The 16,381-nt window shown below is 60.3% G+C and overlaps 1 protein-coding gene and 1 long non-coding RNA gene across 6 annotated transcripts; one reads left to right on the plus strand and one right to left on the minus strand.

The window, feature by feature from the left end:
* Positions 1-2,243: 2,243 nt before the first annotated feature.
* Znrf4 (zinc and ring finger 4) lies at positions 2,244-3,622 on the plus strand. Its single transcript, XM_063229320.1, has one exon. The coding sequence runs from the start codon at positions 2,451-2,453 to the stop codon at positions 3,555-3,557; it is 1,107 nt and encodes a 368-aa protein (XP_063085390.1). The 5' UTR covers positions 2,244-2,450; the 3' UTR covers positions 3,558-3,622.
* Positions 3,623-4,385: 763 nt separating this feature from the next.
* Positions 4,386-15,267, minus strand: LOC106026312 (uncharacterized). Of its 5 annotated transcripts, none has more exons than XR_010040406.1 (5): positions 14,902-15,267; positions 13,487-14,745; positions 9,961-11,836; positions 7,768-7,976; positions 4,386-7,369 (listed from the first exon to the last, which is right to left on the minus strand). It is a non-coding gene; the product is annotated as an uncharacterized LOC106026312 (long non-coding RNA). The 5 variants fall into 5 exon arrangements; XR_010040409.1 differs by having other exon boundaries at positions 4,386-6,187; positions 6,448-7,369; positions 7,768-11,836; XR_010040407.1 differs by having other exon boundaries at positions 4,386-5,047; positions 5,170-7,369; positions 7,768-11,836; positions 14,902-15,259.
* Positions 15,268-16,381: the final 1,114 nt, after the last annotated feature.

Genomic DNA, 16,381 nt, shown 5'->3' on the forward strand with positions numbered 1-16,381 from the left:
GATGCTACCCGGGGCTCCCTGGGCTCCATGTGACACAGGCAATAACACACACACTGTCACCGAGCCCCTCCACCTCTCCTTCAGCAGCCCGCATCCCCTGCATTCCCTGCCACCTACACCTCCTCTCTCCCTTAGATGCAGCCACGCTGGTGGCCCCAGGACCTTTGCACATGCTGTTCTTGCCCCAGAGAGCCCTGCTCTCACTCCAGTCCATCTGTTCTTCACAAACCTCCCTCATCCTTCAGCTGTCTGTTTAAATGTCCCCCACGCAGAGAGGATGTCCCTCCCTGTCCCCCTGGATCACCCACTGCCTCTCTCTGAGACTTATTTTTTCCTTATTGCTTAAAGATTTTTTTAGTATCTTAAGGATTTCTGATTTTTAAAAAAAAAAAAATGTTTTGTTTTGAAATGATTTTAAACTTACAGAAAAATGGCAAAAATAGCACCGAGTTTCTGAATACCCTCCTCCCCACGTCCCCTGAAGTGAACATCTTACATAACCGCTGCACAGCGCTCAAACAGGGACACTGGTAGCAGACCTGGTACGCACAGAGCCACGCGCTTGGAGTTCTGTTAGCTTTTTAAATGATGCTTTTTGAGTTTTCATTGATGCCTGGTTACCGCACGTACTTCTGGGGTGTAGTGTGACAGCTCACCACGGAGCCCAGGTGGACGGTCAGAGCGTGGTCTTGGGCACCTTTCCTGCCCTTCCCCTTCCCCTCCCCCTCTTCCTGTGTTTCAGGACTGGGCAATGAACCCAGGGCCTTTGCACTGAGCTCCATCCTCAGCCTTCTTTATTTTGAGAAGGTGTCTCAAGAAATCCAGCCAGTTGCCCAGGCCGGCCTCAAACTCACAGGGATCCTCCTGCCTCAGCCTCCCAGAGTGCTGAGGTTATAGGGGTGCACCCCTGCACCCCACAAAAACGTGTGTGTTTTCCAAGCAAATACACATCTGGGGGGAGCTGCTTTGAGACTCTGCAAGCAGCCCATGACTTCAGCCGGGCGAGGTGGCGCACGCCTGTGATCCCAGCACTTGGGAGGCTGAGGCAGGTGGATCGCTGGGAATCTGAGGCCAGCCTGGGCTGCCGAGGGAGGCTCCGTCTCAACAAAAGAAAAGGAAAAGAAAAAAGTCAAAGTTCCGGCAGCAAAGGACACCTGCAGAGGGAAAACCTAGAGCCAGCAGCGGGCGGAGGCCTGGATCCTCGGTGGGCACAGGGCCACAGCCTGACCTGGCCGCCAGCCCTCTGGGCTCAGCCTGTGGCCGCAGCGTTCATCAGGTGCCTGCTGCACACGGCGGCCCTGCCGGGCGCTGACCTAACACGCCTGCATGCGACCGAATGTTAGAGGGGACCCGGGGCCAGGACGGCCACGCACACGGCACAGGACAGACGAGGGGCGTCTCCCCGAGGAGACGGACGGTCCACAGACCCAGAGGCTGTGTGCTGACGTTTATTTTATCGGTCCAACGGGACATGGGCTCCCCAGTGTGCCTTTCTGTGCCCCTGAGGGTGGACCAGGGCTTCCCCCGAGCTCTACCCGAGCCCCTTTTTATTTTTTCCCTTGAGACAGGTCTCACTAAGTTACTATGTGGCCCAGGTTGGGCTGAAATTTGAGATACGGGTGCTGGGATCACAGGGGCGCCCCACCACCGAGCCTGGCGAGTCGGGGCACCTTCAAGCTGTCAGGGGAAAGAGTGTGGGGGGAATCGCCAGGAGGCATTGTGCATGGAGAGGGAGAGGAAGGGAGGAGACGAGGCTGAGGCAGGAGGATCTCCGGGCCACTCAACGGCTCACAGAGGCCTTCTCTGAAAATGAAAACTAAATATAAAAGAGGGCCCCGGGTTCGATCCCCAGTACTGGAATAAAACCTCAAAACACTTACTGTGTGGTGGGGAAGGTCCCCAAACAACCTGGGCACCTCACGTGACAGGCCCTGGGCCCTTCCTTGGCGGGGGCTGGCGGCCTTGGGAGGTGAGCCATAGAGCAGGCTCTCAGCACGGTGCCATCGGAAGCCTGCCTCGAGGCCTCTGAGAGATGCCGGGCCTCCCAGGCCAGAGGGTCTGTGTGTCCTGGGCCTCTTTCTTTCTTTTGTTCAATGGCTCTGTTTTGTGACATGGACAGGGAGGCCTTCATCCTGCAGCCCGGGCGGCCTGGACCCCACAGCGACCCTCCTGCCTCGGCCTCCCCCGCCAGCCTCCTCTCGGGCTCCCGCCTCAGGCACCCAGGAATGCTGTTCCAGCCTCGGGGCCTGGAACAGCGGTGATGTCACAGAGGCCGGGCCTCTGGAACCCCGGGGCCTTCCGGCAGTGACACCGCCAGCCGGGACGATGCCAGCCCCGAGGCCGGGCTTCCGAGGTGCCATGCGGGTGCCATCGTCCGTGCCTCGCCGCCTCTGAGCCCCAGAGCCCTCGCCCACACCCGCCCTGGCCGCGGGGCCTTGGCACACCCCGAGATGCCCAGAGGCCGCCCGAGCGGGGTCCCCGGGGCGCTGCGGGCCTGCCTGGCGCTGGCCCTGCTGCTGGCGGCGCCCTCGCGGGCCCTGGTGCGCGCCGTGCTGGGCGGGAACTGCAGCAGCTCGGTGCTGGACTCGGTGGTGGCGGACTCGGTGCTGGACTCGGTGGTGGACTTCGCCGACCTGCCCGCGCTCTTCGGGGCGCCCGTGTCCCCCCGCGGCCTGCGCGGCTACCTGAGCGAGGCGCGGCCGGCCAGCGCCTGCCAGCCCATCCGCGGCCCGCGGCCCCGCGCCAACGGCTCTCTGGGCGCCATCGCCCTCATCCGCCGCTACGGCTGCGCCTTCGACCTCAAGGTGCTGCACGCGCAGCGCGCGGGCTTCGGGGCCGCCGTGGTGCACAACGTGGGCTCCGAGCAGCTGGTGCGCATGGCGCCCGCCTCCCCGCGCCGCCGCCGCCGCATCGCCATCCCCGCAGTCTTCGTGGGCGAGGCTGCCTCGCGGGACCTGCGCGAACTCCTACGCTGCCAGCGCGCGCCCACCGTGGCGCTGCTGCCCGGGGCGCCCGCCTGCCCCGCGGCCCCCTGCGGGCCCGCGCTGCTGGCCGCCGCCTGGACGCTGGGCCACGGCCTGGCCTCGCTGGCGCTGGCCGCGCTGCTGCTGCGCCATCTGGGGCTGCGGGCGCGCGGGTGGTGGCGCCGGGCGGCGGCCGCCTCCTCGGCCCGCACGCAGACTCGGCGGAAGGCGCGGGTCCGGGTGTACACGCGGCGCCGCGAGCTGTGCGCCATCTGCCTGGAGCAGTTCGAGGAGGGCGACGAGCTGAAGATCCTGCCCTGCGCGCACGCCTACCACTGCGGCTGCATCGACCCCTGGCTGGCCCGGGCGCTCGGCCGCTCCTGCCCGCTGTGCAAACGTCCTGTGGCCACCTCCGAGGACGGCTCCGACTCCGCCGCCGAGAGCCTGGGCGACGACGGCCCGCGGACCCCGGTCTGGGCCGTCCAATCCCGGCTGAGGCCCCGAGCGCCCAGGCTGCTGACCGGGGCCCCCCTGCGCCCCCGCTGCAGCGCCACGGCCCTCGGGGTCCCGTCCGGCACCCCCGGAGCCTCCTGACGGACCCCGGGGTGGGGGGGTGCGGACCTGAGGAAAGCTTCTAGAATAAAGTGGGTTTCACCCTGGATTGTGGCCCTGGCACAGTCTGAGGGGCTCGGCCCCCACCCCCACCCCACCCCACCTCCGGGAGGAGGACGCAGGGCCGCGAGGGGTCCGGGCCGGCCAGCCGTCACGGCCACGGCCGACTCTTTGTCTTTTAGAAGCAGGGCGCGGTGTGCTCGCCGCCTCCTGGCAGTCAGGAGGCTGAGCCAGGAGGGTCTCTCAGAGCTCGAGGCCAGTTTGGGCGACACAGCAAGACCCGCCTCAAAAGAAAGAACAGAATGAATCAATACAAAGGAGGGAGAAGCGGGAACAGAAATAGCCCGCGCGGGGAGCTTTTAGGTTCCGGGTAAGTCAGGAATGTACCGCAGACTGTCAGCTCCGGAACTCCCTCTTCCGTAGCTTCGGGTGGTTGCCACCAGAAGGAACCAACGCCGGGGACTTCACAGCACCAGCCCGGGGCTCTGCCCGCCTCTGTCCTCCCAGCCGCACCTCTAGCCTTTTAATTTAATTTTATTTTGAGGGCAGGATCTTGTGAAGTGGTCCAGGCTGCCTGGACCTTTCCACCTCCCGCCTCGCCCTCGTGGGTAGCTGGGAGGGTCCAGGGGCCACCATGCCTGGCCCCTCAGGTTTTCCAAGCGTATGCGGTTTTCACACTGGACTTCGCACCGAATGGGGTTTGTTGATTGACTCCATGACCTGCCCATAGGCTGGTTTTAACATTGGTCAGAGGTGTGGGGTGAGAGGGTTTAGGGGAGCAGTCTGATATATTCCAGAGAATCGGGTCAGGAAGACTCCAGAAAGCCCTTTATTCCAGAAGGGGATGGGGATTTGTGGCCACAGCCAGGAAGCATAAATGTGGTGGGAGGAGAGGCAGTGCAAAGGTCCGGGAGGGGTTAAGAAGTGCACACTGAGCTTCCCACCTCCTCTTGGCCCCCTCCAGCTGCCCCGGGGAAACCCTGCCCTGCCTGCCACCACTGTGTGTGTGCTGAACAGGGCACAAAGGGAAGGGACGGGAGAGCAGGCTGAGAGGATAAACGGGAACTTGCAAAGCCAGCAGAGTTGGGAGGAAAGATGCAGGCGCCTGGCATGTGCAAAGGCCCTGTGGCATGTGCAGGACAGCAGTAAGGCTGAGGTGAAAGCGTCTCAGGACTCGGGCGCTCCTTTTCCTCTCTGGGGTCTTCTCCTCCAGGATTCACGGCATCCTGTGGGTTTGGCTGCTCCAGACACCTCAGCCCTACAGAGGAGGTGCCCTGCCCCACCTTGTGCAGGAAGGCCAGAGAGGTTAAGCAGGTTGCCTGAGGTCGCTCAGCACGCCACGGCCCAGCCAGGGTGCTGGCCCCTCTGTCCTCTCCTCTTCCACTCAGCAGCCTCTCGGTCTATGTGGAAGATGCCCCTACTGTGTGCTTGGCACTGTACTGGCCACGGTGTCATCCCGGCACTCTGGGAGGCTGAGGCAGGAGGATCACAAGTTCCAGCCCAGCCTGGGCAGCTGAGGGACTTAGTGAGACCCTGTCTCCGAATAAAAAGGGCCAGGGATGGGGCGCACTGCAAAGGCCCTGGGGTTCCTTACCTAGTACTGGAAATCGAAGCATCAGCAGATTCACCGGGGTAGATAAGTATGGGTTAGAGGTGGTAGATTCAGGCTGAGGTGACCAGGGTGGGCATCCTGGGGGAGGTGGCAGGCTTGAGGCATGGCCCAGCCTCTACTGCAGGACGTTCTGGGGTGTGTGTGTTATAGCAACAGCAGCCCGAGCATGTGCAAAGGTCCCGGGGCAGGAGCTGGTAGGAGGTTGCAAGGAAACCATTGAGGAAAACGCAGCAAGGTCTTTAAGCCATGGAGATGAGTTTAAATCCACTTCTGGGACCAACAGGGAGCCATGATATTTTTTTAAATTAAAACTTGCCCCCTGGAGCACTATTCACACAATAAAAATCTTGTTTATACTACTTCGAGTTTTGGACAAAAGCATGGCCACAGATTCCGGTAGCCATGGAAACCACACGGGGTGCAGCCTCTGCCTCTGGGTCTCCCGTTCTGAGACAGGATCTCACTGAATACTGAGTTCCCTAGTTCCCAGGACCCTCAATCATCCTGCCTCAGCCTCCCGGAGGGAGTCACAGCCTGCTGTGGGTGGACCCCAGTTGCCGTGTCACCCGCCTGCTGGGTGTTGCCGTCTGGGGGAACCAGGAACCAAGCTGTGGTGACAAACATCTGTGACGTCTGCTTGCACTGAGCTGACGCAGCTCTCCTCCTGGCCTGAGGGTGCCCGCGCCCACAATTCTAGAAAGCAGAGTACAAGACCCTGCTCGAATCAACATTCTTTTTTTTTGGACAAGAAACTGGAAACCCAGAGAGGTCAGGTCATCTGCTCTGGGGCGCACAGCTCAGAAGGACGAGGCTGGGATTTCCGCAGGAGGAGGGTGCCAGGCCGCGACCGCCCTCGGGTCCTCCTCCCTGTCCCGGCCTCGCCCGCAGCAGGCCTGTCCCCGCCTGCCGGCCCCTCACAGCCAGGCCCAGAAGGGAGGACGTTCTCGGGAACAGATGGCCGCCTTCCGTGCCCAGCGATCTGCCAGTTAATTAACGCCGCCTGTAATTAAACTTCCCACAAATTAGCTGTCAGCTACGCTAAAGGGACCCGTCCCTCTCAAATGCCACCTTGACTGGGTGAAGTGTGGGCCTTGTCGACAAAATAATTAAAGGCAGAGGGGAGGAGACGGGAGCCGGAGTTGTCCTCCTCCTCCTAATATCTCTATTCGCTGTCCAGGGCTGGACCCTGCCGGCCAGGACCCACACACGCAAGGGCCACCCACCCGGGCCACACGGATTCATGATTTCCTTGCTGACTACCTACTGCGTGCGGCCACGGCGTGGGAACCCGGTGAAGGCTGACGGAGAGGTGGTTGGTGGCTTCCTGGAACTTAATGTTCTTGACATGGAAACGTAAAGGCCAAAAAAAGTAAAATTATGCAGAGCAACAAGTGTGGGCCATGCAAAGGTCCTGGGGCAGCACAGAGCCCCGAGATGCAGGAGAATCGAGGAGGAGACCAAGTGGCTGCAGCAGAGCGAGGAGGGGTGGAAAGGGAGCTAGGAGGTGGGGAGGGAGAGGAGGGTCATGTCGGGCCCTGCGGGCTGCAGGAGGACCTGGGCATTGGCCAGGGAGGTGGGAGCCCTGAAGGGCTGAGGGCAGTGAAGGGAGGAGCAGACAGAGTGCTCATGGCGCTCTCTGGTGGCCCGGCCTGTCTATCCTGTCCCTGGGGTCCCACCAACATGGAGGATGGAGGTGAAGGAGCACCTGGGCCATTTTTTAGCTCGGTGGAGCAGGCTTCAGAGCTTGCAGAGCCCCGGGCCTTTGCACATGCTGTCTGTCCTTCCTCCTTGCTACCTTTCCATCACCTCCTGTTCTTTGCATCACTGCCTCCGGGGTCTCCCTAACCCCCACCCAGGGGCTGCAGTGTGAAGCAGGCTGCCTCTGACGTCATCTCCCTGAGGCCGCAAGGCATCTTGGGAGAGAAAAGAAGCCCATCTCCGCTTCCGGCCAGCCCGGGGCGTGGGGGGCAGCCCTGCCCCTGGGAAGCCCGGGGCTCCCCTCCCAGATGGGGACAGACCTCACCTGAGACCCGGAGCGAGGCGCGTTTCAGAGGGCAGAATGTCCTGCGGTCAGGACCGTGCAGAGCACATCCCGAGCCAGACAGGCCGCCTGCCATCGCAGCCGTCGGGGAAGCTGGGCCAGGAGGCCGCGAGTTCGAATCCAACCCGGGCCGCTTAGCAACTGCTTCAAAACAAAACACCCCAAGGGCTGGAGGGGGGTGCTGCTCGGCAGTACAGCACCCCTTACACCCCCAGAACTGAAATAATCATAGTAGCAAGGCCTCCCGGTCACCCCTGGGGTCGCCAAGGGGCGGGGTGCAGAGGTCTGGGGACACGGGGGAGGGGAGGGGCGCGGGAAACCAGGAAGGAAGCGCCCGGCAGCCTCCCCTCCCCCTCCCCTCCCTTGCCCCCTCCCCCTTTTAACCTCCCCCTCCCCTCCCCCTTCTTCTCTCCCCCTCCCCTCCCCTCCCCCCCTGCAGATTACAACACGTGTCCCGAGGGAGTTTTCTGGGTGCCAGAAACTCTGTCGTGCTCAACGCGGGTGGTGGTGCCTGTCCGCACGCATTTGTCAAAACGCACCCAAGTGCACCCTCCATCCTGCGCCCCGCGAGGCCGATCCAGCGGGGAGAAGCCGGGTGCCAGGAACGCGGTGGGGACCGAGGTGGTGCGAAGCTGCAGCCATTTGGCAGCCTCTGAGGCGAGCAGCTGCCGGCCGCCTCGGTGTCTCCCGCCGAGCCGAGGCGGACTCCACCTGGAGCGGCGGGAGCCGGCGCCTTGCAGCTTCCTTCCTGAAAAGCAAACACAAGGAGGGACCTAGACGCCTGTCAGCCGGTGGCAGGGAACGCGCATGGCAAGCCAGCTACAGCGGAATACGACACAGCGAGGATAAAGGCAGGACTGAGATGCATAGGGCTTGGGGGAACCACAAAACCAGCGGGCAGACCCAGAAGGCGATGTCCCAGCCAGCCGTGGTGGTGCTCGCCTGACATCCCAGCACTCAGGAGGCTGAGGCAGGAGAATCACAAATGTGCAACCAGTCCTGGCAATTTAATGGCTTGGAGAGACTGCCTCGAAATAAAAAAGTAAACAGGGGCTGGAGATGTAGCTTTGTGCAGAGCTCCTAGGTTCAGTCCCCTGCACTAAAACAATGTTCTTCTGGACACGGGATCTTACTATGTAGCCCAGGCTGGACTCAAACTTGCCGCGATCCTCCTGCCTCAGCCTCCTGAGTGCTGGATGACAGGCGCACACCACCTCCAAATTACTTTTTTAGATAAAGGAACGTTCTCCTGCAGGTCAGGGCTGAGACGCAATGAGAGAGCTTTTCTCCGCCATGCAACGCTTCAGAAAAGCACCCAGCACCTCAGCACAAAGCTAAATAACGTCTGACTGCAATATTTTTTTCAAAAAATCAAAATTAATGCCAAAACAATTTTCCAAGATGAACGCAGTATCAAAATTTCAGATGACGAGGGAAAGGCCGCCACCTCCCCGCCCCCGCCCTCGTCTGCTCGGCCCAAGGACCCCGCGTGGGGGCAGCTTGCCGGGGCAGCCCCGCTGGGAGGTGTGCCTTTTGGGGGGCGGGGGGTGCACATCACACTTCGCTGAGGAAAGGAAGAACCGCAGGCAAACAAAACCACCAGCTCGTCTCCAAAAAAAAAAAAATAATAAATAAATTAAAACCGCCCACAGTTAGAAAGAATTCCATCAGGCAGGGCTGCGGTGGGCAGGGAGGGGAAGGCAGGATTCTGCAAAACAAGGGCGGTCGGCAGCGGCTGGCGGGGGGATAGCTGTCGGCGGAGGCAGCGTGGGGAGACACGGGGGGCCCCTGTGCTGTTACTCGGGACTCCCAGGAAGGCGGGGACCCGGGCCTCATCTGGCCATTACTGTGGCTCCGGGGCAGCTGTACACAGTGGGCGCTCAATAAATGCACAGTGCAGTGCGGGAAGCCGCTGGGGCTCCCCATTGCTGGGGGGGGGGCCCTGGCTCCTCCAGGCGGGGGTGGGGGGCAGCCCCCGGCCCCTATGTTGGGACTTGGGCCCCAGAAAGTCGCTTAAGCAGGTGGGGAGCGCGATGGAGCAGACGCAGGTGCCGCCTTGGGGCTGTGCCCGGGTCAGCCCGCGGCGCTCTGGGGGTGCTGGACCCAGGCCAGCGTGGAACCGGCTCCTGGCCTTTCCAGAGCCGGGAGGGGGCAGCGGAGCACGCGGCCGGCCAATGGGAGCGAAGAGCTGCGCATTACCTCATCAGGCAGCACGGCCATTGGCTGCGAGCTCCCGGTGGGCGGGCGCTGGACGCCGGCTCCTGGCAACCGCAGGGCGGGTCTTGTGGGGGAGGGGGCAGGGCGGAGCGCGCACCTTGGACTCTGCAGGGTCCACCGGCTACGAGGGGGTGTCGCCCCCCCCACGGGTCCCCAAGCGGCAGACGCGTCCCCACTCCTGGTGAAAACACTTTCTCCAGCTGTCCTGAGACCTCAGCGTCCACCCCCAGCGTCCCACAACGCACAGGACCGTAGGTGTCCCGGGCAGCCTCTGGGCATCTATTGGGTGCCTGCTGTGTGCAGGGGAAGGGGTTGCAGGAAGCAGGAAGATGGGGGGCTCGACCCAGGGTCCTGCACCCCAAAGTGGGCTGCAGGAGGTCTTGGGCTTTGGTCGGGTCAGGAGGGAGCCATGCAGAACTGAGGACAGAGGGAGGGGCGCGGTGCTCCGGGCCCAGAGCCCCGGCCGCACCCCTGCGCCAGCCTCAGGAGGACCAAGGGGCCCACTCTGTGCAAACCTCGCAGCTGCTCGGCCTCCTGGCTGGGACCGAGGTTGTAGAGAAATCCATCTGTCCCGGCGTCTGGCTGATTTGCTACAAGGCCTGAGGGGCCCCCCACCGCCTGAGTGGTGGCCCCCCGCCCAGCCCCACACCACGCTGCCAGCCGAGCCCCCTTTGGAGAGGAACTAACAGCCCTTGATTAATGGGCAGGGCGCAGGCTGCTGCATCTACAAACACAGTGTCCCCGTGTCATTGCAATTAAGGACACGTCGTGTGTGACGGCTCCGTCCCGGCCTCCGAAGCCTGACCGCCCTCGCCCCCTCTGTGGGGACATTTGCCCGGCTCCTCCTCCTCCGCTCTCTCTCCCCCACTCTTCCTGGCCACTTCCGGTCTCCCTTCTTTTCTGCCATCAAATCTCTGTCTCTGAGTAACCCCCCACCTTTCGATTTTTTACAGAGCCTCCCTGTGACCCCCATACTCACCTGCCCAGTTGACATCATAACAGGGACCTCGAGGCGGGGTCTGCAGATGCCCAAGGGGAGCTAAAGTCAGGGTAAAGCTGGGTCCTCGCTTTCATCTTGTTTTTGATTTTCATTTTTTTACTTATTTAGTTTTGAAACAGGGTCTCGCAGGTAGTCCAGGCCGGCCTTGAACTCACAGTGTAGCCCAGCCTGGCCTCCAACCTCGAAGCCACGCTCCTGCCTCAGCCTCCTGAGTGCCAGGATGCCAGCCCTGTGCACCACCCCTGGCATTTCAGCCCTGCCTGGGGCCGTTAATCACACAGGAGGCGTCTGTCTGTCTCCAGTCTGCTAATGTCACATTTATTACCCTCATTCTGCCCGGGCTGAGCCTCGGATAAGAGTCACGAGGTATTTTCAGGATTTGCAGGGGACACTTAGCTGCCAGCTTTTGCTGTGCTCTGTCCCAGGCTCCGTGCACTGACTCCTGAAAGTCCCCCGTCCTTGTGCTAAGCCCCAGCTGCTAGGTGTGGTGGCCTGGCTGGGTGCCCAGCACTTGGGAGGCTGAGGCAGGAGGATCCTTGAGAGTTGAGGCCAGCTTGGCTCAGAGCAAGACCCTCGCCTCAAAAAACCAAACCAAATGGAATAAAGGACACCTGTCAACTCAGATTCCAGGAACAGCAGAGCCTCTCGGAATAATCACCCCTAAGACCAGAAACAAGGCTGTCCCTCAGGGGGATGCACCACCATTGTCCCCTGAGCCATCAGTGAAGACTTCCCGACCCACCTTGCAGAACCTGCCCTGAGATTCCTGCCTGGCAGGCCTCGGAGGCAGGTCTCACACCAGACACTGCTTTCTTTCTGTCCCTCACAGTGACCTGGCATGAACCTGGGCCTCTAGCAGGCAGGCAGGATCCACATTGATGAGCTTCAGCCAGGCGGGGTGGCGCACGCCTGTCACCCCAGCACTCAGGAGGCTGAGGCAGGAAGACCGCTGTGGGTTTGAGGCCAGCCTGGACCCTGGCCAACGGCAGGACTGTTTCAAAACACCGAAAGAAACCGCCAAATAATGATGGCTTCATGTTATTGTCACCTGTTGTCCCGAAAGCTTACTGTGTGCCCAGACGAGGGATGTGGGGTTCACCTGGGTCCTCCCACACACTCAGGCCTTTGTCCACTCGCGGCTTCTCAGTTAAGCCCACTTTTATCCCTATTTGACACGCAAAAGGCTGAAGCCCAGAGAGGGTGCAGCACTTGGCCGGGGTCACACAGCTCTCCAGGGCCAATGCTAGCATTCGAACCCAGACCCCGGACCCAGAGCTCCCCGCGCTGGACGCGATGTGGGCGCACAGCACGGCCCCTGCCTGCGGCTGGAAGGAGGTTTGCTGATGCTCTCTCTGCGCCGGGCAAGCAGCTGTCAGCGGCTCCTCTGGGCTCTGATAAATCGAGAGAATTAAAATCCATTTAGAGGGAAATCTCTAAATAGGCCTGTGTTGTGTTTGGCGCGTTGTTTTTTTCCCCTTTCTTCTTCCCCTCTCCTTTCCCCCGCTGTCTCCGGCTGGGTAATGTATTCCAGAAGCCGAGCCGAGGCGGATTTAATTGAATTTAAAAGCAGGTATTACGGCTGCACCTTGCAAGAGCGCACGCCGAGGGGGAGCTGCGGACATGGAGCGGCGCCTGCTTCTCGCTGGGGCCTCGCTGGGCTGTGACCTAACGGATGGGGCCTCGGCAAGGCTGGGCCGTGGGGTGACGGGGGGCCGCGCGGTGCTGGGGGTGGGCCACACTGAGCCACACCCTCGGGGCTTTTTAGTTTTTATCTTGGGAAAAGGTCTTGCTAAGTTGCTCAGGCTGGACTTGAACTTGGGATCTTCCTGCTTCAGCCTCCCAGAGGGCGTGAGTAACAGGAGACCGCGGCCACGGACAGCTCTGCGTTTCTCCGTTATCTCCTCCTGTCGCCCTGTCCCTGGTCCCAGTTTCGGGTTAGCCCCTACCAGCGCACCCACAGCCATGCTCAGGCCACGCCCACAAGAGACCCCGCCCACTCAGAGACCCCGCCCACAAAGATCTCCCGCTCGCGGGAGGCCACGCCCACGGACCGCTCATCTGCCTCTCCCCCGCCCCCACCCAGCCTGAACCCCATCGTGTCTTTCACGGGCTCCTTGCTCCATCCTGGAGCTCCCATAGCAGCCAAAAGGATTTTCTTTTTCTATGAAACTATAGTTTTTTGGGTTTTGGTTTTTTTGGTCTTTTTTTTGAGACCGGGTCTTGCTGTGCAGTTCAGGCTGGCCTTGCACTCACTGTGTAGCCCAGGCTGGTCTCCAATGCACAGTGACCCTCCTGCGTCAGCCTCCCGAGGGCTGGGATAACAGGCGTGAGCCACCATGCTGGTCTAGTTATTTTTTTTAATCAGGGCAAAAAACAATATCTAATTTAAACTTCGCTATCTCAGCCAGTGCCCCGAAGTGGCTTTAGCCTATTCCAAGTGTCGCCAGCCACTGCCACCATCTATTTCAAAAACTTCCGTTACCCCAAATACAAACGCTGTGACTGACAAGACCTCCTCAAGCAGCCTTTCCTGGGTCCCGCCCGGCTACTTCCCTCTAGAGGTCAGGCAGCTCTCGGTTTGAGTGTTTTTTTTTTTTTCTTTTTGTGGCAATACGGGTTGAACCGGGGGCTTTCACAATGAGCTACATCCCCAACCTATTTTAGTTTTTAATTTTGGGTCAGGGTCTTGCCAAATCATCCAGGCTGGGCTCCAACTTGGGATCCTCCTGCCTCAGCCTCCCAGACTGCTCAGAGGCCAGGCCTGCACCACCACGCCCGGCTCTTCCTCAACTGTCCACTCCCACGCATCGCTGCTTCTTGGATGTCCTCCCGGATCAAGGGTTATGAATCTGAGAGCTCCTTTGGGTCCCAAGTAGCCCAAGTGTCCTCCACGAGGCCTGGTTAGGGACCGCAGGTGACTCCCCCGCTAGGAGGCTGACGTTTGTTCTGATTTGGTCAGCACTGTGGCCCAGCACAGGACGCAGCACATAGTAGGTGCTCAATGCACGCGGGGCTTGGTCTTCCGGGCAGACCCCGCCTACCTCCTGCAATTAGATGCCATCAGTGCTGGGGTTTCATCCCGCGCCGCGCCCGCCCGTGATGGATGGGGGTGGGTGAGCCATTAAACCGGCGGAATATTCTCTGTTCCAGGCGCTGGGCAGACTCTTTTCAGCAAAGCTATCTGGCCCGATCTCAAAATGAGAAAGTCATTAAAAACACACACGCACATGCACTCACACACACGCGCGCAGGCTGCCGGCGCGCATCTCGGCTTCTGCAGGGGGGAAAGAGCCCTCAATTAATACACAGTTGCAAATGTCGCAGTCTGCGCGCGGGGGCAGCGCGGCCTGCAGATGACGGGACCGCAGCGCGGGAGGCCCCCACGTGTCACAGTACTCACGAGTTGCTGGCACCCGAGTTACGCAGTCACTTGTCGCCTTAAGTTGAGCTCCTGGAAACAGGCTCCAAAGGAGGCTTTAGGGGCGAGGAGATTGTGGGGAGATGACGCCAGGGGTGTGTGGGGGGCACTGGTGTGACCACCAGGGTGCAGTCCTACTGTGCACCAGGCAGCTGCAAAGCGCATGCGCTGAGATCTCCCCACACCCTCAACAGAGGTGGGGGCTGGGGCCAGCGGGAAACAGCGGGACCCAGATTTGTCCTCCCGGAACTCAGCCACAGGCACTGGGGAGGTGGTGCACAGCAGTGGCCAGGACATGAGGGGCTGGGCCTGGGCATCTCGGGGTGATGCCGCTCTCCATGTGGGGTGGCAGGGCCAGAGAAGCTTCGGGAGGGAGACACAGCTAAGGATGAGCAGGAGCTGGGGAGGCGGCACGTGCAAGCATTTCAGCGCTCGGGAGGCTGAGGCAGGAGGGTGGCAAGTTGGAGCCCAGCCTGGGCAACTCAGCCACTTAATGAGACCTTGTCTCAAAATATAAAATAAAAAAGATTGGGGGTGTAGTTCAGTGCCAAGGCCTGGGGTTCAACCCTCATAAGAAGAAAGACAGCCAGGCAGACAGCCAGACAGACAGAAAAGCAAAAGGATGAATGGGCGTCAGCTCCGTAAAGGTGTGTGTGTGTGGGGGGGTGGAAGGCCTAGATCGTGAAGAATCTGGAACACGGGCTTGGGCGTTCTCTGAGGGCCCGGGGAGCAGTCCTGTGTTACGGAGGAAGAGGGGAGAAAGGGAGACTTACACAGAACACGCATCGATCCTTCCAGCTGCCGTGTGGATGCCGGGAGCCACCTCCAGGGCCAGTGTTTGTATGAGCAAGGCAGGAGTGACAGGGCAGAGGCGTCCCGGACCTTAACGAGATCCACAGGGAGCCGGGTGCTCAGTAGGGGACATAGGGACAGAGGCCGCGAGGCTTCTTTACGGGTTTCCAGAGAGAGTGTGGCAGAGAGGGGCACAGAAAGCGTGCCGTGGGGCCCGAGGGATGCAGAGGAGTTCGCCACCTGTACCTGGCAGACACCAAATGGAGAGCTCAAGAGGAACTGGAGAAAGCCCTCGAACCACATCTGGGTGGAGATGGGGTTGGGGTGGGCATCTCCTGGGTCATTAAATCTGCAGAAAAACTTCCTGACTGTGGACCATCCGGGAAGGAAGAGGCGCATTGGAGTAGCAGCGCGTTACAAAAAAATCAGTAAAATAAGTACAAAAGAAGGCCTGGTCGGTAGAAGTCCAGTTGTGCAGCTCAGAGCACTGGGCCCAGTGGACCCAGCATCCCCGAAGTGATGGTCCTTGGAAACCTATCTACAGTCTCCAGCTGCATCCTCCGGCCACGTGACCAAGCGGAACCAATCAGGAGGCCGATAGGAATAGGCTTCCAGGATTGGCTGGATTGGGAGGGCCCGGAAGCGGAAGTGGGGAAAGTATGGGACTGGGGAAGTGATGCTCTCTGCTTTACCCAGCACGCCTCAGGGTCTCTGCGCAAAGAAGCCTGTAGTTAGACCCTGTGCAAACAGGTGTTTCCATTTCCCCCTGGTAATTCAAGGGCCGGCCCCCAGTTCAGCTTCAGATTGGGGCTCCCGGAAGGAGCCAGGATCAGAACGGAAGTGAGGGTCACATCATTCCCGCCCACGTCCTCTGGCTACAAAGCCAGCCACCAGGCGGCCCAACAGCAATGTTTCCCAGGGGAAAGAGGAAGTGGGCCTGGAGGTCCCGCAGCCACACAGGCCAGGGTGCCGCCATCTCTGAAGGTGGGGGATGGATGGACATACAGGGAACTAATGTCCACCACTGAAGAAAGGAGAGAAAGCTGCAGCCCACCTTGTGACATCATGGAGAATGTCGTCACTCAAACATCTTTTGGGGCAGGGACTGGGTATGAAGGTCACACTATGGCTCCATATGCTGAAGGGGTTCCTGACCCCGTTGGTTCTAGGTATGTGTTTACTGAGTGGGTGAACAGATCACGGGGTAGGAGGATGGACGGATGCATGCATGGGTGGGTGCACGGATGGATGGATGGATAAATGTGTAGGTGGATGGTGAGTGGATTCCAGATGGATGATGCACTGATGAGTGGATGAGTGGATGGATGCATGGATGGATGGACAGGAGGATGGATGGATAGATAAATGGATGGATGGGAGGATGGATGGATGGATAGGTGAATGGGAGGATGGTGGTGGTTGGGAGGATAACCAGCTAGTTGGACAACAGGTGCGTATATTTATAACCAGAGCCCTTCCTCCTCTGATTTCTGGCTGCACCAATGTGGTTGTGAGCGCTGACAGCGTGAGCCTCCAGCCAGATGCTTCCCTGTAATTCCTGGGCTTCGGGTCAGTGTCCTGCCCTTCTGTACATGGACATCGCCCTGGTGGCCAGCAGCTGGTTTTCAACTGAATCCCCCAGTGAGAGCTTCCTTTGAGCTCCTTTCTAAAGAAACTCTTACTTGGGTGCTAATCTGCCTTTGCCACCCGCTCTGACCCCCGAGCC

The sequence above is a fragment of the Cavia porcellus genome, unplaced genomic scaffold (genome assembly GCF_034190915.1).
Source record: "Cavia porcellus strain 051 isolate PalLab524CR breed Dunkin Hartley unplaced genomic scaffold, mCavPor4.1 scaffold_17, whole genome shotgun sequence".
NCBI classification, from domain to species: Eukaryota; Metazoa; Chordata; class Mammalia; order Rodentia; family Caviidae; genus Cavia; species Cavia porcellus.

Bases quoted from the DNA above. Each gene is read 5' to 3' on its own strand.
- Znrf4 (XM_063229320.1), top strand. From the start codon at position 2,451: ATGCCCAGAGGCCGCCCGAGCGGGGTCCCCGGGGCGCTGCGGGCCTGC.